Raw genomic sequence first — 25,849 nt, forward strand, 5'->3', positions numbered from 1 at the left:
ACAATTAATAAATCCTAAAGGTGCTCGTAAACACATACTGCGACCAGCAATCGCAGGCAACGGGACCCCGCCGTGGCCGGTATCGCCGTTTCGGCAGCTGACGGTTGTGATCGCATAGGCCTGAAGTGTTAGCTCTGAATTCCAGAACTCGCATGCAGCACAGATTTCTGAGGAATAAATCGTTCTGACTCCTTTAACATCTTGTCGAGCTGTATAGTGACGGACGCCGAATAGCACATATCTGCACACCTACGACAGCGCGGTTCTGCCGCCGTCATGCGGGACCGGCTACGGCCGAAGTTGTCCGAGACATAAATTGGCACTCCTCAAGGAGAGAAAACAGCCTAATTAACCAAATTCCCAAGCTTCCACAACGCTCTGAAACGTTTACCACCAACAAAATGCTCGAAGCAAAGCCAAGATTTGTCCGTGGAGCTCGTAGCAGGCAGTCTGCCAGCGGATCGCAACGGCGTCCTTTCGCCGTTCAGTACTTGACGGCACTCGGAACATGTTGCATTCCGTTGCAGTGAAGTTGCTGCAGTTTGAGGCAGCGCACAACACCATTTTATCAGCGATGTGAGCGTTGGTATTAAGGAAAGAAAGGTTGAAACCGCACGTCTGCAAGTTTGCAAGTCATGCTTACGCAAACGAAACCGCAGGAACGACCACTGGAACCCAATGGAACGACCCGAACATGCCTTCCTCCATGGACCCGAATACAGTGAACTAGAATACTAGTGGCGCGAACGGAAAGGCGCGGGCGTGCCGTTTGGCGTAGAAACCACCGGGTGGCGCCACTGCAACTTTTTCTGGCGGCGTCGCGGCGTCGTCGGTGGAGCTTGTGTGTGTTTCTCCGAGTCGTTGTTCCGGTGTGGTGCATTAATACGCCTGTAGTTAATAAACATGCATGCCATTTGCTTCAACTAGCTTCAACGTAACCTCATAGGCACCTTTTTTCCCCCTGCCGTGCCCCTTTGAGCATTTCGGCGATGATGAAAAATCTCGTCGCCGTATGCCGTCTGCTACCGAGAACGGCGCCGGGCAATGAGAGAGGCTCACGGATTTGCCGGTGGATGTTAGTTGTCTGGGTGCATCTTCTGTCAAGCTGATATTGTTTATCTGCGATTATAGTTTGGTGCCATGGGGTATAACATCCTAAGGCAACTCAGGCGATTAGGGACGCCGCATTGGAGGGCTCTGGATATTTCGACCACCCGGGTTCTTTAACGTGCACTGACATCGCACAGTACACGGGCCTCTAGCATATCGCCTCCATCAAAATGCGATCGGCGCGGCCGGGATCGAACCGGTGTCTTTTGAGTCAGCATCCGAGCACAATAACCACTGAGCCACCGCGGTGACTTAATTATAGAGAAATACACCCCTCATTCATCTGTGCGCGCGCCTAGGCGCACGTAGCTACGTGTGATCTAGTCTTACGGAAATCAGTTTTTACCTGAGACGGTTAAGCGGCCTTAGAAACGCATTTTTGTTCAGAAAATTTTACCCATGACTGAAAATATTTCCAACCTAATTTTCGGCAAATTTTACTTGCAGTGTATGCATGACATAAGCCAGGTTGATAAATAATACACGGGAGGCGAGCATTATACTTTTATTGACAAGTGCGGACATGTAAAAGAAAAACTGAAGCAAATATTGGTTTGATGGCAGGCACATTATTGACGTAACCAGCCTAAATAAGGTTACATAGAAATTTCATCCGTGGAAACAAGGCTGGGCTTGCAGCTACCCTAACAGGGTGCTTCGCAAATCTAAGCGCATCGACTCATTTTCAGGTACTTAAGCTTGGCATTTCCGGTTGTTGCTGCTATTGATGCTTTTCATAAAAAAGTGAAGGCGGGTTGTTATGTAAAAAGCAGTGAGCTCGGCTGCAACATTCTCACAGTGGTCTGAACAGCCAATTAAGTCGAAGCTCTGTTTTTGCCTTAACCACATCTACAATATCAATGATACTGTCTGCATGTAGTTCCAGGAGGCTAAAACATGTTGTGAAAGCATTTTCTAGGTCAGCTACAAATTTGTACAGGGCGGCAGCGGGATACAGAAGACCACCGTTGTCTTTCATGCGAGTGAACTGGGCTAGGTTTAAGTTCCCAGCCGCCTCTTGGGTCAACAAAAGCAAATTGAGGCAGCTTTCACAGCCCGTCTTCAGGACACATTTCCTGGCCACATAACCAGCTATATAAAATATTAGCCGCTGTCACTTGATGCCACAGTGCAAATGGAATGGTCTGGGGGTAATTTCGGGAGCACTGCATTTGCTGCATCTATGTTGCCTGCATCGAGCAGTTTATCAACAAGTTCCTGCCTGCCACTATGGGAGCTAAATTTGCTGGCCAGCATCTGCATCCGAAGGGGAACAGCACGGATTTATCGTGAAGAATTTCAAGTTTTGTGTCTCTTCGTATCGATGTTGTTGCGAAGAGCATGCTGGCGTCACTGTCGCAATTTATCCGGCACCAGGTCTTTGAGGGAAGCATCACTCCTCGAGGCATGTTAACTGTGAAGGGCTCACTCTCGGTGGGGCCTGCAGCTTCATTTAGAGCGTTCAGCTCGGAAATCAAAACATCGGTTACAGGCTGACGAAGCACTTCCTGCGCGACATCTGCACTTTCATTCGGTGCGTCCTTCGCTTGCTGTTGCTGGCCTTCTTTCTGGCCTCTGTTTCGCTCTTCGGACAGAAAGGTAAGACGGACAGTCAGGCAGGAGGGTAGGCACCGCACCATGTGCCAGTGACGGCTTCCCACGGGGAAGTCGCACTTCGGAGCCTTTTATCATGTGTATGTAGTCCCGCAATATGCACTCGGGCTCAAAGTGGCGCTCACAGACCGCTGAGGACCCAGTGAAATGTTTGTCATTTCTTCGCAGATTGCGCTCGGCAAAGCCCGGGGCAAAGCAATGGGAGTCCGTCTTCCTTTTCGGCATCGTGCCTCTCTGTAGTGCCTTTATAGCACGAACTTCACGCACGCAAGACGATTTTCTCCGGATCACTCAGAGTTTACAGCTCGAGGAGCCACGCCGAAACGTAGAACGCAGACAAAACACTTCGTTTCAGCCAGTTCAGCGCCCGGAGAGCCGTTCCGAATGTGAGAAGCAGCCCGGCAGCGGCAGCGCGGGGCTAGTAAAAGGCGCAGTAGCGCCCCTTGCGTCGAGGAGAGGCGTTTTGCCTCAGCTGCTATGCTCAACGTTTAGCTATGCTTCCGCGCGCCTCCGTTCGCGCCACGTGACGAGGCTTCGCCGTGACGTAATGTCCGTCGTAGTTCGATCAACCGCCAGGGCAACTTCCTGAGAAGCCGTGCATTGCTTTGGTTCTGAGTGATCGCAATGAAAATTGTGAGCAGCTTAGAAATTTATTAGCTTCGTTGCACTAGAAGACAAGTGCTCCAAAAGCTCAAAGTGCCGATGGAGCGGGCGCATCAAAACAGGTGCTGGAACTCGAGAGCTTCGTCGCTTTTGGCTTACGCAGTTGCGCGGGCTAGTTTGAGGGTCAACCGAAGGGGCTCCCAACTGGGGGATCACGGTTTGGTTTATCGCTTCTCGGCCTCTTACGGGCTAAGATCAAAGTGTAGTATCTGTTCTTATCAGCTTAATATCTGATATGGGTTCAATTTGGACCCAAGATATTTTGGCAATTTTTGTAGATAGGCGGAGTGCTTGAGGCTTGCCTCACCTCTGCCACGGGTTGACCTGGCATTGCAGTGCCGCCGGGATCAGCCCACCTTTTCAAATCCAAAATCAGAAAAATCTCACACTTCCCTTTGCCCCACACCGTTCATTCCTCCAGTCCTCTTCCCTGTGCCATCTACCATATTAGTAATGATAAGTCTGGGCAAGTGTTTCCTTTTATCACTCCCCAGGGTTTTTAAATTAGTCACTCCTTAAGTACGTGCTTTTGAGCCACCAATCGCTGATTACCACCGCAGTCTTATTTACATGACTTGTTATCACTAAACCCTAGGGTCGACATCGGAATAGATGCCATCACATTTTGGTATCAGGTGTTCCATTGTTTCTGCCCATTTACCACCCGCAACACATGTCACCTTCGTTAAATTTCTTTTTTCACGGAGGCAGAAAGGCCTACTACCAACCGAGTTTAATCTCGCAAAACACGACCTTTATACGCCAGTACAATATCATCATCATCAGTGCGTTATAATAGCCAGAACAAGCAAACAGGTAAAAAATAAGTACAGAAAAGATCAATTTGCGCATAAAAGCCAGTGAAATACTACTCACAGAACAAGGCATGATAAAATTTTAGATGATACGACGAAATGGCATGATCTACACATAATCATATAAAAAATCCTGTTCCCGGCCGCCGAGTTTAACCGACGAACTGCTTATTATGCACGTGGGCCCACCTTTCCGTATGTGAAATACTTCGATAACTTCCCTTTCAACTCGCTCTCTGCATTTGCCGATAAGCTTTTCCGCTTCCAGCACCTGTTCGCGATCTTTGTAATCTCTGCAGTGATCAGGGACGTTCCCCTTTCAATGTTTTTCATCGTCCGTTCGTGCTCATTCGGTCTCTCGTTGAAACAACGGCCTGTCTGCCCAATGTAGACGCGCCCACACTTTAGCGGTATCTCGTAGATGACTTCAGACCTGCATAGCGTATGTCGCAGCCCATGCTTGATAGCGCACCTTGGGGGTCGTTTGTCCATCATGGAGCAAAGCTTACCAAGCTTACATGGTGCTGAAAACACCGCATTCACTCCGTAACGACTCCCTATCTTCTTGATGTGCGCTATTTTATGCATATACGGAATTACCGCCACAGGCCTCTTATCTCGCTGCTTGCTTGGTAGATCACCGCTCGAAGCGAGTTTAACCTTCTGCAGCAAAGCTTCGCAGACAGCGGTTATCAAAAGGCAGGGATAGCCAGCGTTGTTCAATCTCTGAGGCTGCTTTTCAAAGCCAGCCTGCACACAGTGATCACATTACTTTGGCTCACATGACTCTACAAGCAACTTTAGGCCATTAAAACACTGCCAAGCTCTTGCACATTTGTGCAAAGTATTCTCGTTAAAGAGGGCTCACCAGCTACGCGGCAACTCAGTTTTGAACTTTTTCTGTCGATAGATGGCAGCACTTAAGTACCACAAAAAGGTTGGAATTCTATAACCTCTCCAGGTGTGTAAATTCTACCGCGACATCTCCTCGACCGCGACACGCAAGTATTAGTTCTTCCGCGAACAAAAAGTAGGGCCGAGAACTTTCTTTGTATATCCTGCCAAAGCAGGGAGACGGAAGCACAAAAGAATGACCCGTCTCAAGGGGTGGCGGTCACAGAATGGACCTTTTTCCAGTAACCCACCACTCAGCCGCCACATGAAAATGTACGTTTTCCGGTTTGGGTCCCCCTAAGCTCCCTCGCATCTTTTCTGCGAAAATACATTTACATTGATAGGGTGGGGTATACAGCCTGTAGTTAGAAGCAGTGTTGGTTTAGCCTAGCCAGAACAGATGAGTGTGTCATCTTTTAACACACCTTGGGAACACCTCCCCTTCCGCGCTTTGGCCGGCTATTCCGTATTCCGCGTATTCCTCCGTCGCTACACGCAATACAAGCCTGGTGACCGTGTACGAGTGTGGACGCCGATTCGACGACGCAGCCTCTGTGAAAAGCTTTTTGCGCTCTCATTGTTTACACTGCCAGTGTTTGTTTTGTATTACCTTTGCTGCTGTTGACCTCACTTTTTGTTTAAGCATCCGTCCGACGCTTCTTTGACAAAAGGAGTGCCGCGAAACTGTTGTACTACTTGTTTGTTCGAGTTCAAAACCGTTGGCGCGCGGGAATATCATTTTGTTATGCGAGATGCGATAAGCGTTATCTAGAAGGAATGCAGCCAAGCGCAACAATTTCGACATTATTCTGGGTTGTTGTAGTTGTTTTTAGCGCCTTATCTTGGAGGTTCCTCTTCGATGACCACCGAGCACGTTTGTTGCTATCGGCGTCGCCGAATTCTTCGGTTTATTTATGGGCGATAGTCACTTGAGTAACTAAATTACTGCTGAAATACTACGTTATATGTCTCCTTCACTGCACATAATTTCACCACGGAACAAATCAGACTTGGGTAAAAGGGTGAGATGTGTGCTTTGCAAAAGCACTGAGATCGTCCTGTTGCTATTCGTGGTGCCTTTGAACGCGAATTTCGTCATTGCACAAGCGACTACCATGTTCTGGACAAAGTTGCAATTAGTGGTTTATTGTTAAAAATAATAAAGATTGCAATTCAATAGAAGATGGCCGCTGCAGCCACGCGAACCGGCGTGTGCTCTTTCAGTACAAAAAAAAAAAAAACGGCAGCGCACCTGAATTGTCATGACGTCAGGGCCGGGTTTGAAAGCGAAAATTCCACACCTACTAAGGTTTTCGAAGAAGTCTCATTATGAGCTCTGCTTTTTTATATTTATATATTTTATACTTTTATGTAGTATATATTTTATATGTGTATTTATATAGCGCACCCTCCGAGCGTTTTTCTGATTGAAATGTGCGACTTTTGGAAGCGTAGTGCAGGAGGTGCGACTAGGTGTGGCGCATGCCGAGGCGTATCTAACTGGGAGAATAAACACGGTTCGGGAACGCTTGACACATGCGAAACCGGTTCAGGAGCAAAACTGGATGATTTTGCCAGCCAGGCCATGAATGTTTGACATCACGTTATTTACACCACAGAGATGTCTATTCTGGAGTAGGGGGCTCGGAAATCCGTGAGCTCCTTTCTGCAGATAAGGTGCAACCATGCTTACCCGCATACAGTGGACAGCACCTGCACTGATAACGCGAACATTCTGGCAGAGATATGCCTGGTCGCGAGGAGAATTGGGGAAAAAGAGCGACGCTCGGCCAAAGATTTGTTAGAGAACTGATGTTTCGATGCCGATCCGACACATTTTGGTTTCACTAGCTTGGAGCCAAAGCTGAACGTTGACTTCGACCGGTTCTCATGACGTCGCAGTTGCAGTGCAGCAGGGGCTGAGCAGGAAAAGGAAGGAGACGGTCCTTTCTCCACTTGATGTGGGCTGTTGCACTGGCATACATAGTTGTTCGCGAGTATAGCGTGAAATAGCAGGTGATTGGCAATTGCCTCAGTGAAAGGAGGTTAATCGCTGCGTCATGACAATCAGTCTACGCCATTAGCCATGTTTACATGAACCTGATAGCGTCGGGTCAATTTGGGGGTCGGGTTGAGCATGGTCAATCCAACTCAACCACTGCGTGTTTACATGAACTCGATTTTAGCGATTCGAGACCGGTTCAGCTGTAGCGACACCAAGCGTCGAGCAAGCAGTAGCAGCCTCCAAGTTTGAGGCACGCCATCGCTGTATCGGAGGTGCGACGGCGCACGTGGAAAGCAAGTTCGCATTTATCCCCTTCCCTCTAAATAACCCTGCTTTTCTAGCCGACAGCGTTTACAAGCACATCGGTTCAGGGTCGAGTTGAGTCACCTACCCCTTGCGGCGGAATTGACTGGCCCCGACCCGTCGACTCCCGGCTCGGCGTGCGTACCACTACCGATTTTCAAACAACCATGCGTGTGGGTTCATGTAAGCGCCGCCCGCTATCGGCTCGAGGCCCTCCTATGAGGAATATTTGCAGCTTCACTCTTGACTTGTATCGACACCTGGGTCACTGCGCCCTTGCGTTGGGCAAGGAACAACGCTGTTCTCCCACACTGTCCTGAATAGGGAGCACCCATCCTGTGTTTTGCCACTAACAATGCGTTATTGTGTGGCTGCCGGGAGGGGAAAGAGGGGGCCCTTTTGGGTGTGGCCTTGCATTCCACTTCCTTTCCGCACCAAGAGCTCGAGCAGAAAAGAAACGCAGAAATCCTTTCCGAATACAGCCCAAGCAAGAAAAAAGGAAAGAGAGTTCAGGTCCATCCAAGTTCTGAATAAAAACCTGCGCGCACGAACAGACAACCAAGAGGCTGGTGGTTGAGTGCAGTAGCGACAAAATATTCTGACGCCAGATGGAGCCACGTCGCGCTAGTTATCGGCAACGGCATGGAAACAGGAGGCAAGGAGACGGGTCCAGGAAAAAGAGAATCGCCAATGGCTGCAGGCGCTCGCGGAAAAACCGACACTGGCTGTGTACCGCGAGTGCAAAAACAGCATCGGACCCGAAAAGATTTTTGACAACGGCCTGGGTAGCGCATTGCTGTTTGAGGCCCGTGCCGGAGCGCTGCGAACACTGGTGTACCGCCGTCGCTTTGCTGCAACACCAGAAGCACAGGCAGCAATATGCCAAGCGTGTGGCAACGCGGAGGAGACCATCGAGCACCTGGTGATGTCGTGCCAGAGACTCCATCCGATGCCGACAGAGGGCACCACATTCCCACATGCGCTCGGGTTTCACGGTCCTGCAGTGGACGACGAAGGAGACAGCTCCAAGGTCAAGAGCGAGGGGGTGCTGCGAACCAAGCGTCGAATAACACTTTGGTGGAGCACTGTGTCTAAAAGCGCGAAACCGCAGAGTCGGAAGTGAACGAGGTCGATGAGCGAACCCCCCACCTCCTGACTTTAGCCTTTGCGTGTTTTTTTTTCCCCTTTTTTGTGCGTTTTGTCTTTCTTTCTCTCCTTGTGCGCTTCCATCTTCTTGTTTTTTTGTTTTTGTTTTTGGTCCGGGTGCCCAACCTAGTGGTGCCCACCCGTTACAAAGGGCAAGGCCTCAAGTATCTATCTTTGGCGCGAATTTCAAATCCCTGCAGAAAATACATACACAACTTTCAGAGCCTATAAAACGCAAATACTACGCTCGATATGAATGAAAATTCCGGCTCAACAATCAAGAAAGAAAAAGGGAGGAAATGTTACGGACGAATTTCTGATATTTGGCTTAGTTTTTTCACGAGATGACATGAAAGACCGACATATAATAATAATTGGTTTTTTGGGGGGAAAGGAAATGGCGCAGTATCTGTCTCATATATCGTTGGACACCTGAACCGCGCAGTAAGGGAAGGGATAAGGGAGGGAGTGAAAGAAGAAAGGAAGAAGGAGGTGCCGTAGTGGAGGGCTCCGGAATAATTTCGACCACCTGGGGATCTTTAACGTGCACTGACATCGCACAGCACACGTGCGCCTTAGTGTTTTTCCTCCATAAAAACGCAGCCGCCGCGGTCGGGTTCGAACCCGGGAACTCCGGATCAGTAGTCGAGCGCCCTAACCACTGAGCCACCGCGGTATCTAAATGTGCAATTTTTCTGGATATATACCTCTGATTTGTAAAAAAATGAAACTTCAAAAATAATATCTGCCTGCAACAGTTCCTCCATTCATTAAAGAAGAAAACGCTGCCACAGACCTCATAAATATCGAGCCATTTTTAGACAGACTACAGCTTCTGAAAGTTCCCATGTACTTCCTATGGACACTGTCACTGGTGAACCCTCTTAAATCAGGATTTCGCGTAAAATCGTTGTTTGGGTAGAAGTTTTATGTGAAATATGAGCTTTATTAATTTGGTATCGTCAGTTCTTGCAGCGAAGGCGCACTAATTAAAATTTATGGTCATGAAATAAAGACAAAGTAACGTGCGGTACTTTTTTTTCGGTAACGGTAACGCGTTACCTTTTTTTGTGACTAACGTAGTTCGGTAACGCGTTCCTTTTTTTTAGCATAACGAGTAACGTATATTTAGTTACTTTTTTTCGATAACGCCTGCAACACTGGTCTGGCAACACCGCGCCCACAGGTTGCTCCTACGGCGTCCTCAACTTCGCTTGATGTTTGGTGCTGACGGCAAGAATCGGCACTGGAAAGTGGGTTCGAAAGTCGAACTCTGTGCCGTTGTCGTTTTAATGTGCCGCTTTAAACCGCGTATTATCATCAGTATTTTATTTCGAAGTGTATGCAAATTCACCTTGTACGGTAGCGGGCGGTTATTTTGCGCCGAATGCACAAATGTGCTGACCAACTTCTGTGACAGAGCGAACTATGGTGCGCACCGACGGTTGCAGCTGCGTCCGTAACAATATAATCACACACAAGACCCTCAGCCAGCTGCGTAATGCTATTCTTTTAACTGCAACGTGCAATAACCATCAGCGGTTTTCAACGTCATCGTGTCAGAGCCCGGGCGCCGTTGCCAGTGTTGATTGAACGAGGCCGGCGTATACCTTAGTATACACGTAGAGTATCTGTTACGGGTCCAATTGGACTTATTTTTGGAAATGTGGCGGAGAGTTTGAAGTTTGCTTCTCTTCCGCCACCGGTTGGCCCGGTATTGCACTACCTCCGGGATCGGCCTTGTCTTTAGCGCGTCTTTTCTATCCTGCCTTTCTATCCCACCTTTCAACTCACCTTCTATCTGCACTCACTTGTTTCCTGTTAGTTTGGCTTCAAATAATCCTGATCCCACCGACAAAGTGTGCCTCGAGAGGACGAATGAGACGGCTTCTCGTTGCGGGAAAAGAGAAGTACAGACACCCCCGCAGCAAGAGGTACGTTGCAAGATTCTCCGAAGTGACCCTGCTAAGTGGCCGGACGTTATTGCTGACAGCTTTCGGAGTGTATGCCTTGAGAAAGGGTCATTTGGGGGGGGGGGGGGGGGTAGTGTTTTTTTATTAAAACAGGAAAAAGGAAGGAAAATATTTTTGCTAGCCCCGGCATCTGCCATCGATACTGAAGCACCTGAGCTGGGGCAGCGGAAATAAAGGGTAGCAGGCAGAATGGAGAAATTAAATGAAAGAGGTGATTGTATTGGGCAAAATTGGGCAGAAAATTTTCCGTCCTCCGAAAGGCAATACAAAACTCAGAAACGCTATGTCACATCATCTTTTCGTGCGAAAGGCTGTAAATGGGGAAGCGTACGAGCGACACTGATTAATGTACTCGGAGTCCAAATGTTCCGTTTACTGTTTCATGTGAAAACTATTTTCGATTTCAAGCAACCCCAGTGCTTTCACCGCGCACGGCTTTTCTGATTGGAAAAGAGCAGAAGAAAGGGTTTGCGCACATGAAAATAGCGTCGGGCACCGGAACTGCGTGGCAGCATGGCTCGCCCGCTCTAACTCGAGCAGCACAATTGACAAGGAGCTGGTTAAGCATCTTGTCACTGAGAACGCTTACTGGACAGAGGTGTTGAAGCGCGTAGTCGTTGTAGTTAAGCTTCTAGCTGAGCGCAACCTAGCGTTTAGGGGCAGTGAGGAGATTCTTGGTTTACCGAGAAATGGCAATTATATGGGAGTGCTTGAGGCCGTTGCCAAGTTTGATCCCTTTCTAGAGGAGCACATCAAACGCTACGGGAACAAAGGAAAAGGTCACCCATCGTATCTGCCAAAAACAATTTGTGATGAATTTATCGAGCATAGGGCAAAGGCTGTCAAGGAAAACGTCTCGTTTACAAAGTGAAACGCGCAAAATACTTCTCTTTAATTGTTAATCCGACTCCAGACCTTACTCACGTTGATCATCTGTCAGTTGTTTTACGATACTATTTAAATGGTAAAGTGTACGAACGCTTTCTTGGATTTCCAATCGAATCGCGTACCGGCTTGTATCTTTTCGATACCGTGATGTCCCTCTTGACGACCAATGGCATCTCAATTGATGATTGTAGGGGCCAAGCTTATGATAATGCGAGTAAAATGTCAGGAAAATACAAAGGACTGCAAGCTCAAATGAAACACCTGAACGAATTGGCAGTCTACGTCCCGTGTGTTGGTCATTCACTGAACTTGTTTGGCGCGTGTATTGTTGACAGTTGCCTTGAGGCAGTCAAATTTTTCACTGTAATTCAGAGACTGTATGTGTTCTTTGCTGCCTCACCTAAGCGATGGAGGTATTTTTTGGACAGCATGGTCGGAACTGGCCAGCAGCTTTTTTGAAACGTCTCTCTGAGACAAGGTGGTCAAGGCACGCTGAATAATGTAAGGCCATTCTAAAAAATTTCAATCCAGTCTTGTGTTGCTTGAAGCTATATCAAAGAATGAGGAAGAAAACGGTGACACTAGGAACGAAGCACATTCTCTCTTCAAGAAAATGACAAAAGTAGAGACTGCATTCATGGTGATTTTCTGGAGTGAAATCTCGGAGCGCTTTGACAAAACGAGTGTAGCACTTCAGAAACCAGACCTAGACATTTCAACTGCTGTAGATTTGCTGAGCTCTCTAGAAAGTTTGTTAATTCTTTGCGACCTCTCTTTGATACCTTCGAAGAGAGAGCACGCACGCTAAGTACAAATCAATGTTATCAGGATGAGGGCAAACGCATCGTTTTAAGTAAGCATGCCCGAACGGAAAAAGCGATAGTACGCTACATGGTAGACGGCGCGGTTCAGGTGTCCAATTCGATATATGAGAAAGATACTGCGCCATTTCCTTTCCCCGAAAACCAATTATTATTATTATGATTACAAGGTAGAAAAAAGTTTATCGTAGAGACCTACAATGTTATACTTGACAGCCTAGGCTCTGCTTTGCGAGTGCGAAAGGCTGCCTACACTGAACTCTGCGAAAGGTTCGGATTCTTAAAATTGCTCACAGAAGTTAGGAGCTAGGCCTCTCTGGCACAGCAGGCTGAGAAGTTGGTGAAAACGTACAAAAATGATTTGGAGCCAGCATTTTCCGCTGAAATTGTTCAGTTTGCGAACTTTCTGCAGAACTCTGTGTGCCAGGACACGAGTCCCCTGAGAATAATGACGTTGCTGCACGAAAGAAAGCTTATTGGTGTGTTTCCGAACCTTTCTGTTGCTTTGCGAATGTACTTAAGCATACCCGTGGCAAACTGTGAGAGCGAACGGTCGTTTTCCAAGTTGTCGCTTATAAAAATTAACCTTCGTTCGAGCCCCCTTGACGACAAGGTGAACTCGCTTGCTATCATGTCCATTGAAAGTGACTGTACTGTACTGTACTGCTGCTGCCAGGAAGATAGAAAGTGCACGGGCCTGCCTACTGGCTCAAGCCGAGCCACGCTCGCTGCCGCGTGCCGAAAGTAGGAGAATTAAAGGAAAGATAGAAAGAAAAGGCGCCGCGCGCTAATAGGCCCATATGCCCCGGAGAGAGAGAGGGAGAAGTTGTTGCCAGGAAGAAAGAAAAGGAAAGTGCATAGGCCTGCCCACTGGCTCAAGCCGAGCCACAATCGCTACCACGTGCAGATATTAGGAGAGTTGAAAGATGGGATAGAAAGACAGGATAGTACAGACGCGCTAAAGACAAGGCCGATCCCGGAGGCAGTGCAATACCGGGCCAACCGGTGGCGGGAGTGAAGCATCCTTCAAACTCTCCGCCACATTTCCAAAAATAAGTCCAATTGGACCCGTAACAGATACTCTACGGGGTCCGGACAATCTCTAGGCCCCGGGCCGTTACCGGAGGCAGTGCAATACCGGGCCGACCCGTGCCAGAGTGCGTCTAGCACTCCGCCATATTCCAAAAATAAGTTTAATCTTGGGTCCAAGGACCAGCAGCAGATATTAAATCAGGTATCAGGTAATCCTGATCCTGATTATGATTGAAAGTGACCTCCTCCGCGATCTATCCTTCAAATAAACTATATATGATTTCGCCCAAGCGAAGGCGCGAAAGATGCCATTTTAAAAGAGGACTTTTTGCACTATGCATGAATCGTTCCAATAAGTTTGTTGTGTCGCCTCCCAGCCTCCACGTTGCCAATGAAACGCTGAGCAGTGTAATTCAAGATATGCAAATCTTCGTTGTTCGTCTCTTGTTTGTTCTTCTTGAGATAATTAACGTGCTTATAAGGAACTGTATTTTTGCTGTTTTTGATAGTGTCACGTTTATTTGGTGTCGTCCCTGCTTGTCTTACCTTTAACGAAAATATTTTCAAATAATGTTTTGTAATTACAGTTGGTAATTTTCATCTGTATTCTAGTCCATTTTTATGGTGTTTGCATTGCCTTAAGTATTGTATATATCTATTGCATATTTATAGAGTAACGTGTATAACGATTACGGCAGTCTGATGCTCGAATTTTAATAAAGAATGCTCTTTTTGTACACAACCATGCGTCTCCTCACGAGATTAAACTTAGTGATGCAAACAAAGCCTAGCTTCAGAAGCATCGGCATCTGAGCTCTGTGTTGTCTTTTCTACGTTCTTGTTCGTCTTGAGTGCACTAAACTTTTCCTTAAAGCCTTGTTTTTGCTTTAAACAGAATGGAGATTAATCACAAAGTGAACATATGTGTTGGTGTTTGCAACAGCACTCGTTTCAAGCAAGTTTTGTTGTTTTCCTTATAATAATAACAATAATAATAATCCCGTTGATCGCACTTCGTTCTTTTTAATTTGGTGGAATTAAAATGAAACATGGCATATTTCCAGTAGCGTATGGCGCAGTATCTGTCTCATATCGTTGGACACCTGAACCGCGCCGTAAGGTAAGGGATAAAGGAGGGAGTGAAAAAAAAAGGAAGAAAGAGGTTGTGGGGTTGAATTGGGGAGATAAGTACTTTCTCCCCACTCAATCGCGGCTGACACGGTTCAAAGCCGCCCGGACCCCACCCCGTGATCGCGTACGCTACCGAGCGCTCGCCGACCACGGCGGGCCTTGCTCTGGGGGAACAAAGGAACGACACATTGGCTGACACAAACAGGCATTTATTGCTACAGAAACAATAACGCCAGCTAGCAACAAGGTACGCTAATGAATCGAGGGCGTCCGACTCACCAGCAAGGTTCCGAGCGAATGTTCGCCCGCGCTAGGGCAAGGGATATAAACTCCGCAGGCCGGACGGGACGAGTACGGGAGCCTGTCTCCCCGTCGCTTCTTCGCCCCGTCGGCGAAGAGCGGAGCCCCGAGCGACGCGTCCGCTCAGGCTCATTATCCCGGCCGAAGAGAGCCCATCTCCCGCGGGCGGGCTTCAGCAGTCTCCCGCGCAGCGACGCTGGCGCCCTCTCTTGCCAGTTAATGTAACTGGCAAGGGAACGCGTTCATCCTCGGGGTGAGACTGCTGCTGCACGGTGCCTCGCGGGAAAGCAAACTCAGGGGGCTGCAGGGCAGGTCCCCACAAGGTGCCTTAGTGAGGGCTCCGGAATAATTTCGGCCACCTGGGGATCTTTAACGTGCACTGACATCGCACAGCACACGGGCACCTTAGCGTTTTGCCTCCATAAAAACGCAGCCGCCGCGGTCGGGTTCGAACCCGGGAACTCCGGATCAGTATGCTCGGGCAAGGAAATACCCGAATTCCGGGTGCGCGAGATCCAAGCCGCCCGGGAAAGGCAGCAGGATGCTCAAGTACACCCTCGCCGTGTTTTTAAAAGGCCGCCCGTGAAAGAAGCATGAATGAAATTTATGTTGTATGAAAAAGTTTAAATCCCAAAATCAGAACAGGAAATGAATATGTAATCGCTGCATATTTTCCTCTTTTTAAAGTATCCCTGGGAAGATGCGAGAAACCCATCCCGTGAAGGTACTACTGTCGGTGCACGCTGTTTGTAATTTACGTAGTACAAGCCGAAAACATGGCGGTGTTTTGCAACCAGCAGTCGCCCTTTCCACAGCTACGGACGTGGACTACGGAAATCGTCGCATGCATAGCGTTGCGTTTTGTATTCGGTTCAGGCGTAATTTATAGGGAAAGTACTTTACTGTACGAGACAAGTGATACAACGTTGGCATACCCTGGTACGAAGGCAGAAACCAGTGCAATCCTGGTGGTTTTTCAGTCATCTATAGCATTTTGAATTGACAGAGAAAATAAAGCGAGTGGCGACGCGTTGGGTTGAAACTTTGCAGCTCTGAAGTAGGCGGGCATTGTCGCTTTAAATGAATACACTACATACTATAAATATAACTCAGCGCAATACAGAGTTCTTTTTGTTGAAAGGCGCTTCAGGGTACCCAAATCCATTGGTCTTAATTTGCTACTGTCATGGCACATTGCAGGGTTTAACCCAGATTCTTTTATAACTTTGTTTTTGCTTTTGCACGCAAGGTCTGCAGGCAGGCACCACAGCATCATTCAAATGTCTTTGTGCATCATCCCTGTTGTTAAGTTGCAGTACCAGTAATAGGTTCGCGTATATGAACAAATTATGGTCAAAGTTTTTCTGTCAAAAAAAAACAAAAAAAACTGGCAGTCAAGCTAGCCAGTAGGTTCACACCGAAGAGTTCAGACCCTGTGAACAAGTGCGCACACGTTTTTGCACTGCGTGCGCAGAAGAAGCATCCGAGCAGCCCGGCTCCGGTGGTGCTGTGGTTGCAAGGCGGCCCGGGCACACCGTCCCTCATGGGTGCGCTGGTAGAACACGGGCCCTTGCGCGCTTCGCCGGACGGCACGGCGGGTTTCCGGGCGCACACGTGGGCTCACGAGGCCTCGGTGCTGTACGTGGACCAGCCCGTGGGCGCGGGATTCAGCCACACGCGCGACGGTGTCGAAGACCACTGGTACTGCGCCAACGCGTCCGACGCGGCCGCGGACCTCTACGAGTTCATGGGACAGTTCTGCGTCGTCTTCCCTCACTGCCACCAGGCGGACTTCTTCATAGCTGCCGAGGGATACGCAGGTATACACGACACGGCGTACGACACGTGACCGATTCGTGTATTAGAACATCAGCGGCGCGAGCAAGGACGGCTTGTGATTCGCTGGTCGCTGTGGTATATGCCATATAGTGGATGTTTCACCAGACTTTCCCCCAGGTGGTCTATAAAACATTTTATAGCTCCTACGGCATACATCGTAGCCCATGTGTAGCTTCGGGACGTTTAACCCTTGAACTAATGATTTTGTAAATAAGGTTGATTTTGATGGTGCGAACATCGCGGCATGAGAGCACGTATAGTCACGTGACAATTTTGGAAAAAACATTTTTCAACAAACTTTACAGCTTTCATACTGAAAAAAAATCGCTATATATAACAATAAAAAGGAGCGTTTAAATAATTTGCTGACTTCGTCATGACGATTGTCTACATTTCAAGAAGGAAGCGACAAATGTCCCTAGAAGGAAGCGTCCTTCAACCAATGTCGCCGACCTATGACGTCACGGTTAACCGCCTTGCATCTGCCACAGCGTTGGTAGAAGCTAGTAGCTGCTGATGGCTAGCAGCTGAAAGGCAGTCTACCGTAACTTCATGACAGAGGCGCTACTAGGCGCACGCCAGGAGATGCAAGTGATCTCTTGGCAATTAGTCGACGCCATTGGTGGGAGGGCCTGTTCTGAGAAGCATCTGCCGCTTCGTTTTTTAGTTGCATCCCACTAAAGTTGAGTCTTTTCAGAGTGCGATTTTTAAATAAAGAAAACTTGGTACTGCTTATCTGCAACACCCTGTATAGTGTAGGGTGTCCTCTTTGAAAATGCACGTCTGTGTGCAGCCAAGTTCGCACTGACTCTGGCTACCATGCTGAACATGATACGGGACGACGACTCGATTCCTCGGCTGACGGGCTTAATTCTGGCCAGTCCGTTCGTGGATCCGGAGAACCAGGTGGACAACAGCGAGCTGCTCCACCAGACGGGCTTCCTCACCAATGTCCAGGCGGCGCTCCTGTGGGAAGACTACCACAGAGCTTTTCTCCTCATGCGCCGAGGGAACTATACGGCAGCCAAGCAACTAATGGATGACATCATAGGTGAAAACAAGGGGCTGGCTGTTTATATGCGGTAGATTATCTTACAAACGGCACAGGAGCTGCTAAGCTTGACAAAAAAGGGGGAGGGGAGAGAGAGCGGTAAATCATCGTTGAGAGCAAACATGCAGAGGAGTGTGTTCTTCGGCTCTGGACTAAAGTTAACAGTTGGGTTCATTGCTGCGAGATCATGTGTCGCTCTGTTTATGATTCCCATTTCCGCGTTGTTCTCAGTATATTGAACCCAACCGCATGGAAATTTACTGGCAGCACTGCATTTATTCAAAATACATTTCAGTTAGCACTGCCCCTGCGCCCACCATTGAGTGTGCGTTTGCGACGTGAAGTTTGATTGTTTCAATATGCACGGAGTAAAAATAAGAAAAGCACTCGCGTTGTGAACGGCAGGCAGAAGATGTGCAAGTAAGCTCGGCTCTGGGGTCCTGCGGAGGGCGTCCATCAAGCATTCTCGTTGCTCTCATTGTCGTCCTGCTCTTGTTACCACCCTAAAGCGCGTGCGTTTAGGGTGGTGACAACGTTTGTTCGGTTGGGAGACGCCATTTTGGTTCTCTATTATTGCGTAAATCTCCGGTATGAACACGAATGCGGTACATGTCTGCCTGAGATAAAATTTATATGCCTGGCAGCTGTACAACATCATCGGCTGCCCGGACAACCGAAAATGTCGATTTTCAAAGTAATATCGCGGTGCGGCAAAGTCTAGCCTTTGAACCAAAAAGGCGTATAGTTGCCATCATTCTAAACTTGTGAAGTGTTCCCAGAAGCACGCGGGCGTCCGCAGACGGCAACCCAAGAGTGGCGACGACGCTCTTCGGCAACATGACCGGCCTTCGGCAGACGTACGACATGGACCTGACGGAGCCACCGGCCATCTTCGCCGCCTACGAGGCGTTCGCTGAGCGCTCCGAGGTGCGCCGCGCGCTGCACGTGGGACGCCGGCTGAACTTCGTGGCCGACGGCGAGGCCGTGAGGCACGGCATGTACGCCGACCTGCTGGTCTCGTACAAGCACCAGCTGGCCGACCTCTTGGACCAGGACCTCAAGGTACGTGCGGCGCCACTCTTACGTAACACAGCTTTCCCGTAAATATCCACCGCATTCTTACAGGAGAATAAGAAGGGGGCGGAGTGCAATTGGCAGGAACTCGATCAGATGATGACATTTCTCAATAGAAAGTATACGACACTGTCTGTATGTTGCCAGTACTCACTTATGCGATGGAAACTTGGAGGCTAAGGAAAAAGCTCGAAACTAAATTAACGACAGCGAAGCGAGCTATGGAAAGGAAATGATAGGTGCGACGTTAAGAGACAGGGGAGAGCAAAACTGGTCAGGGAAAAAACACTAGTTAATGATATCCTAACCGAATCCAGAAGTTGGCATTGGCAAGAAATTTTGTGTTAAGGCAAGGTGTCCAAAATAACCAATGTGCCCTCAGGGTAAGGGAGTGGATTCCAAAAGAAGGCAAGCGTAGTAGGAGGCAGCAGGTAGTCAGGTGGGTGGATGAAGGCAGTTTGCGGAGACAAAATGGCCGCAACTGGCACTGAACAGTGTCATTTGGAGAGATAAGGGAGAGACCTTTGTCCTGCAGTGGACGCAATTAGGCCTATGACGATGACGTGGCTCAGCAAGGCGGCTGCTTTATTGGCAGCGCACTCTGTAAGAGCGTCTGCATCGGTTCGAGTCGCGGACAGCAATGGCGCACTCCTTCTGAAGTTGTGCCTCTAAAACATGATCAGGCAGGTTGAATGTACAGAAGGAGGAAGAAGGAAAATATCAAACAAAGCACAGGGCGTTTCAAATATGGTAGCGATCACATATTGCACATACAAAAGGCGGGCAGAAATAAAATCAAAATACCTGACTGGTATCATTTCCCATCACACATAAGTTAAATTTCATGCGCCAGTCTAACCTTCACTATGCTATGTATTGTTATATACAGCCTAATTATTTTGAAATTTCAAGAAAAGTCACTATTGGCACAAAGTGCAATCGCCAAGGAAGTGCAATCGCGTGATGAGAACGTATATTATCATCGTGCTCCGCCATTGAAGGCTGGGGACAATGAGCGCCAACGAATTACCTCATCAAACTTCTTAGCGCTAGTCCTGTGTGGACCTTTCTTGTGTTGGTCTTGGTTGCGCTAGAGTTCTTTTGTTACAAACTTCTACGGACTGCTGTTTGTGCAAATTGCAAATTGTGGCGTTTAACGTCTCGAAGCGACGCGTGGGCTGTGAGGGACGCCGTATTTGAGGGCTTTGAAATAATTTAGACCACCTGGGGTTCTTTAACGTTCACATGGCGTTCTTTAACATCAAAACACGACCTCCACAGCCGGGTTTGATCCTGGGTCCTCCGGATGAGTAGCCGAGCGCCACAATTACCGCGACGGGGGTGTGTGCGTATGTCGTTTAATTCTCGCTTAACATGGCTGCTTGCTTACTTTTACATTGCCTTTGATTGAAGCGTAGTGACCTTTCAGCGATGCACATTGCAAGTTGGACCTAGCGTGCTACGAAGGAAACAGCCAAAGCGGGCAGGAGATATCCAATAGTTTCTCGATAAATTTTATACAATCACTTTGCACATAAAATGCATGCGTAGTTAACCCTGTAGTCCCCGACATTCAAAATGTTCAGCCATTCATCGTCGCACAATGTTAGGAAGACCCTCGGTTGCAGCGCTCCAGTGGCACACCGCCACTTTTGGATCGTTCGCCACGCACAGACAAGCTACGTACGTTGATGATAGAAATCACTTCCCATCGCGGACGTATATGAATAACTGGGTCAAGCCACTTCTTCCTGTTATTGGATAGCTGCGTATAGCCAATCTATAGCTTAGAGCGTCTAGCAGACAGCTGCCTATCTGAGAGGCGCGCAACGATACAGTTCGATATGCACCAAGCTATAATATTCAACTGTAGTTGACGATGCATGTTTCCGCTAGTCTTGTCCCCGCGATTATTTGAGAAGATGCGGCAAGTGTTTATCTTTTTGCGCATTATAAACTCATCTAAGTGGCTCAGTCAGGTCATCTTCTGCAAAACGTGCGTGGCTTGCAAGCACATATCGAGTGCTTCCAATTCGGTTCGCCTGTTACATTCTTGAAAAAAAAAAAAACGCGAAAGACAGAACGGGAAATAAAGCTGTACAACATGAACTGGTGGGCGAGTTGGCCAGACATAGTTCTTGTAAACCAGCACAACGGCCCGAAGCCAAACAAGGAAGGGACAAAACACAGCGCTGAACTAACAACAGAATGGTTTTGTTCAAAACACCAGTGCTTAAGCACACGCTGGTATCGCAGAAAAACAGAAAAATACAGAGAAAACATCAAGTTCCACAGGCTAATCATTCTGAGCGTGCGAAAGCTTTACCGATGCACGTAATTCTACGTCGTAATCTACTTTGATGCACGTAATCGTACGCCGGCCAAGCTGGTCGTTGTTTAAATAAAAGACTTAAGGAGCACAACAATAATATAAAGAATTCCGTTCGCCATATCGGGATTCATTGTCGTGATTGTTCATGCCGACCAATGTTCGAGAAGAGCAAAATTCTAGCAAAAAGCAAAAACTGCAGCTCACCAGAGAGATAATTGAGGCATCAGAGATTATGAGGCTAGGTACGGAATGCATAAGCACCCCTTCTGTTGCTATCTCGAAGGAAGAGCACGAGTACTTGATGTCCTATATTACGTGCATCGGCCAAGCTTTCGCACGCTCAGAATGATTAGCCTGTGGATCTTGATGTTTTCTCTGTATTTTCCTGTTTTGCGATACCAGCGTGTATTTAAGCACTGCATGGTGTCCTGAATAAAACCATTCTGTTGTTAGTTCAGCGCTCTGTTTGTCCCTTCCTTGTTTGGCTTCGAGCCGTTGCGCTGGTTTACAAGAAGACGAAGTAAAGCAGACAGGGCACGTCTCTCCCGTTTCCTGCGAGAATGAAGACTTACCAGCTAGCTCGACTACCGACACTCCTGTACAACCTGTGCATCGAAGCGCGTGTGTCGTGCAGGTCCTCGTGTACTGCGGTCAGAAAGACTTGGCGGTGCCCTTCAGTTCCGTGGAGCGCTTCATGAAGACGGTGACCTGGAAGGGCCAGAGGGAGTACGCCACCTCAACGAGGTCTCCGTGGCGCATGGCCACGGACCAAGTGCTGGGATACTACCGCCACGTGCACAACTACACCGAGGTCAGTGGCCCATGTGTGCTCTGTGGAAGCTAAGCTGCTATCAATAGGTGCGCGTTTTCAAAGACTACAGGAGACGCATCATGGCGATCTTTTGCCACAGATGCCATTGCGCCATTAAAAAAGTGGTAGGAATTTACCGTAGTTAAACCGAGCAGACGTGCGAAAGCAGCGCCCCTTGCCTGAAGGGCGCGAAAACAAGAAACCTTGAGGGTGGCAAGGTCACCCTCAAGGTCATCCTCCTGTTGGCTACAGCTGGCGCAACACTCCTCCGAACCTACCCAAGCTTCCTCCCATTGACTGCAGCTTGCGCGATGCTCCTCCGAACTAATCCGAGCTTACCCGAATTGCTGCGAGGCTTCAAGCAAGATTTTGGTTGGAACCGTGTTAAGTAGTGCTTTCGCACTAAGAGAGAGAGAGAGATAGAGAGGATTTATTGATAGGAAAAGGCAGAGAGGTTGGCCTGAAAAATAAATATCTGGCCTGCTACTCTGCTCTGGGGGACGGGAAGATGAGATAAAAGAAGGTCACGATGGGGGACGATGATGATGGGAGGAGGCAGATGAAAAACTACTTTAAAAAAAGGCACACTTTCTGACATCACAAACGCGAGACAAGGTCCGTGTCGCTCAAAAAGCGTGAGAGCGCTCGCGTTGCCTTTACAGTTCTAAAACTATCTGGCCAAGCGCCGAGGATCAAATCCTCAGAGAGGAGCGATGTGTCCATAGGCTTCAGAGCAGATGCGAGTATGAGTCTTTCACGTGCATACGCTGGACACGCCACTAAAACATGTTCTATAGTCTCTAGCACGCCACATGTGGTACATTCCGGGGAGTCCGCTTGTCCTATTAAGTGCAAGTATTTGCGCGTGAATGCCACGTTTAAACGTAGTCTACGGATAACGCATGCAATAGGGCGAGGTATTCCGTGAGGAACTGAAAAGGTGATCGTCGGATCTAGCCGTTTACTTTCACATGCACTAAAACATCTTCATCACTTAACGGGGCCAGCATGCGTAGTACTGAACATGGCGATACGATGGGTACAAGCTTTCCCCTGGCCTGGTGCTCGGCTATGTAAGGGATGCAATGCTTGAAAAATGGGTCTTTGACCCCACCTTGAGTAATCGAGAAATACGTCTTGTCATGGCGCTCTTTGGCCATAGACGCCCTTGCGCCATAAAAATCCATAATCACCATCAACATTCGAGAACAAGAGGCAGTTCCTTTGGTCCTTGTTTTTGGACTGCAGACCGGCTGCGTGCAGTCATATACGGGGATAGCGCCACTATACCCATTGTGACGCGATGGCATCGCTTACTGATATCGAAATGTATATAGTCTAATAATATATGTGCAACCTTGTCCATGCGTTGTAATGTGGTGCGGTAAGGCGCCCTCTGCTGCGAGAACATCATCTTCCTTTAGTTACGGAGAAAAGGTGAACAGATAGCACTGGCGAAGAGTTGCTTAAAGCTACCGTGAAACGTTTAATTGACATCTTGATATTGGCCTACAACAGCCGCAGAAACGAAGTCGTAACAAGATCGAACCATACTGGGCATTTCAGTGCTTTGTGCACTTTAAGCATCAACCGCGCATCGAAATGTCATTTAACGATTTCGAATACGCGTTCTACCGTCCTACTACGACCGATCACTCCGTCGCTTTTGAAGTGAAAAATGTCTACAGGCAAAGTCAGCCAGCACAATTCAGCCACGATGTCCCTGTTCGAACGGTTATCGGAACGTCGACCTCTCAGGACCGGGCGGCTACTCTGACTGAACTATGAGCCCACCTTGCTTTTGTTTTGTTTGTTGCATATATAAGTAAATGACAGTGTGTCCAAAGAAGGCGATGGATTTTCGTGTAGCCGACTCGCTCGACTGCAGTCCCGCCGTAAACTTCTCATTATGTCGCCAGCAGGGTCATCTGAAATTGTAAAGACGCATACACGTGCCTCTAGGTGGCGCGACTGTTAGGAAGGCTGGTTTTGCGCCACATATACTGTACACAAGGAACGATTGGGCCTTTCGTCGTGTGGCGTATGGGGTCCACATTGGTTGGAATCGGGAGGACGTGATACTCTCCGCGGTTGGCCTAGGGTAGCCTTATCCGTGGTGTGTGAACGTTAACTGTGTGCTGTGACGTCCTATAGCCGCTGAGGGCCCTGGTGCCTGTACAGCTGGGCGCAGGCGGCGTTCTTGAGCAGTTATGAGTCGTTCTTGAGCCTTCCGTTCGGAAGGCTGATTTTGCGCCGCGTATACTTTTGCACAAGGAACCACACTGTTCTCGGGCAAGAAACTTCGTCGACCACAGCGACTTCGCAAGCCTTCCACTATGCGGCTTTTCCAGAGACACTGAATGTCCAATCGCCACACGCACACAAAAAAAATCGTGCCGCTCGAGTTTTTCTGTAATGCATGGAGCCAAACGCTTGCAGTATTGCGTTGACGTCCTTCTTCAGAGTTCTCTGAATCTATCAGCTAATTAAGCATGCATTAGATGAGCTGATGAAGCGTTCAGCCCACACCCACATAAATGGATGATTATGTCTATGCCGTGACTTCGCAGGTGCTGGTGAGAGGAGCGGGCCACATGGTGGCATACGACAAGCCCAGGGAACTTCTGGCGCTCATCGAGAGATTCATTTTTGGCCTGCCGATCGAAGACGTGAGATGAGTGAACAGATAAAACGGTCTCACACGGGGACATAAGGCTGCAAAGACTTCAGTCAGCAATGCGAGCGATGAGAAGTTGAGAAGCAGCTTGGGCCTACTGCTGGCGACGAGCATATTAAAAAGAGGCAGCAAAATTGGGACTGCGAGGAAGAGCAGCTATATGAAGTATAATGCATACTATTTTAGCTATTCATTGTGTTTGACGTCAGTACCGCGCATAGTGTCTCAAAATAAAATTATTTCCGAGCATGTGTTAAAGACAGTTTTGTATCTAAAAGTGTAATAAAGATGCTGGTAATAAAGTGCAGCTTTTCTTCAAAATTTTCTCCGAGCTGCTCTCATTGTGCACGTACTATGATCGAAAAAGCACACGATGCGGCCGTGGGGTCATCCCACGGCCAATTTTTTATCTGCTGGGCCATTCACTATGGGGAACGAAGACTGAAGTCCATGACCTCGCGCTTGGAAGTAATTGCAGGCGGCCGTGTTACCTCGAAATGTAGGTTTAATTTCTTTTCGTGGACGTCATTCGTGGGAGGTGTACCTTAGAGGCAAGAGGTTATAGTAGAGGCCACGGATGCTGACAACAATTCTGCTGCCCTTCTGCCCCGTTTAACATCATTCCAGTGTATGGAACTTTCTACGGCGCACATTTTCAGAGGTGCGCCTGTTGAACCTCTGGTTCCGTTAGTGCTGCCAAGTAGTGCGAGGGGCCGGGGCCATAACCTGGCGTACAGTCTTGGTAAAAATATTCGCAGACCAGGGGCGGATTTATCCCTACTGAAACGTTCCATATGAGCCGGTCGTATGGAATTATAGAACTCGTCATATAGAAATACTCAGTGGGGCTGGAGCGTGGGCAACCCCTAATCCAGAAATTTTGCATAGGCAAACCATGCCGAACGCCATTATTTCGACCGCCGCGGTGGCTCAGCGGTTATGGCGCTCGGCTGCTGACCCGAAAGACGCGGGTTCGATCCCGGCCGCGGTGGTCGAATTTCAATGAGGCGAAATTCTAGAGGCCCGTGTACTGTGCGATGTCAGTGCACGTTAAAGAACCTCAGGTGGTCGAAATTTCCGGAGCCCTTCATAGTACGGCGTCCCTGAGCCTGAGTCGCTTTGGGGCGTTAAATCCCCATAAACCAAGCCATTATTTCGAAGAAAAAAGGCGACGAAATACAGATAAAATGGGGCTTAATTCCACCCCCTCCATTTTCTCTCTTCAAGAGTGACCCATAAAGCTGCCCCTGTTGCAGACCGCTGGGTTTGCTCGTGCAGTGGGGATATTACGCTAGCCGGGCACTCCGATCGAAGCTCCGAAAGTGTGAAGATGACAGTTCTACTGTCATCAATACTGCCACCGGTGGAAT

At 48.4% G+C, this 25,849-nt stretch overlaps 1 protein-coding gene, 1 non-coding gene and 1 pseudogene across 2 annotated transcripts in view; all 3 read left to right on the forward strand.

Moving 5' to 3' along the window:
• LOC144125317 (putative serine carboxypeptidase CPVL) overlaps positions 1-24,779 on the forward strand; it is a 37,899-nt gene extending 13,120 nt beyond the window's left edge. The window contains exons 2-6 of the mRNA XM_077658582.1: positions 16,170-16,515; positions 17,328-17,585; positions 18,385-18,647; positions 21,626-21,802; positions 24,373-24,779. Of these exons, the coding sequence (XP_077514708.1) occupies positions 16,239-16,515; positions 17,328-17,585; positions 18,385-18,647; positions 21,626-21,802; positions 24,373-24,480 (1,083 nt within the window). The 5' untranslated portion in view covers positions 16,170-16,238 and the 3' untranslated portion in view covers positions 24,481-24,779. The remainder of the gene's footprint in view (positions 1-16,169; positions 16,516-17,327; positions 17,586-18,384; positions 18,648-21,625; positions 21,803-24,372) is intronic.
• LOC144126482 (U2 spliceosomal RNA) lies at positions 3,554-3,748 on the forward strand. The gene has a single exon (XR_013313521.1). It is a non-coding gene; the product is annotated as a U2 spliceosomal RNA (small nuclear RNA).
• Positions 10,157-10,298, forward strand: LOC144126494 (U2 spliceosomal RNA; annotated as a pseudogene).
• Positions 24,780-25,849: the final 1,070 nt, after the last annotated feature.

Source organism: Amblyomma americanum, chromosome 3 (assembly GCF_052857255.1).
Source record: "Amblyomma americanum isolate KBUSLIRL-KWMA chromosome 3, ASM5285725v1, whole genome shotgun sequence".
Taxonomy (NCBI): domain Eukaryota; kingdom Metazoa; phylum Arthropoda; class Arachnida; order Ixodida; family Ixodidae; genus Amblyomma; species Amblyomma americanum.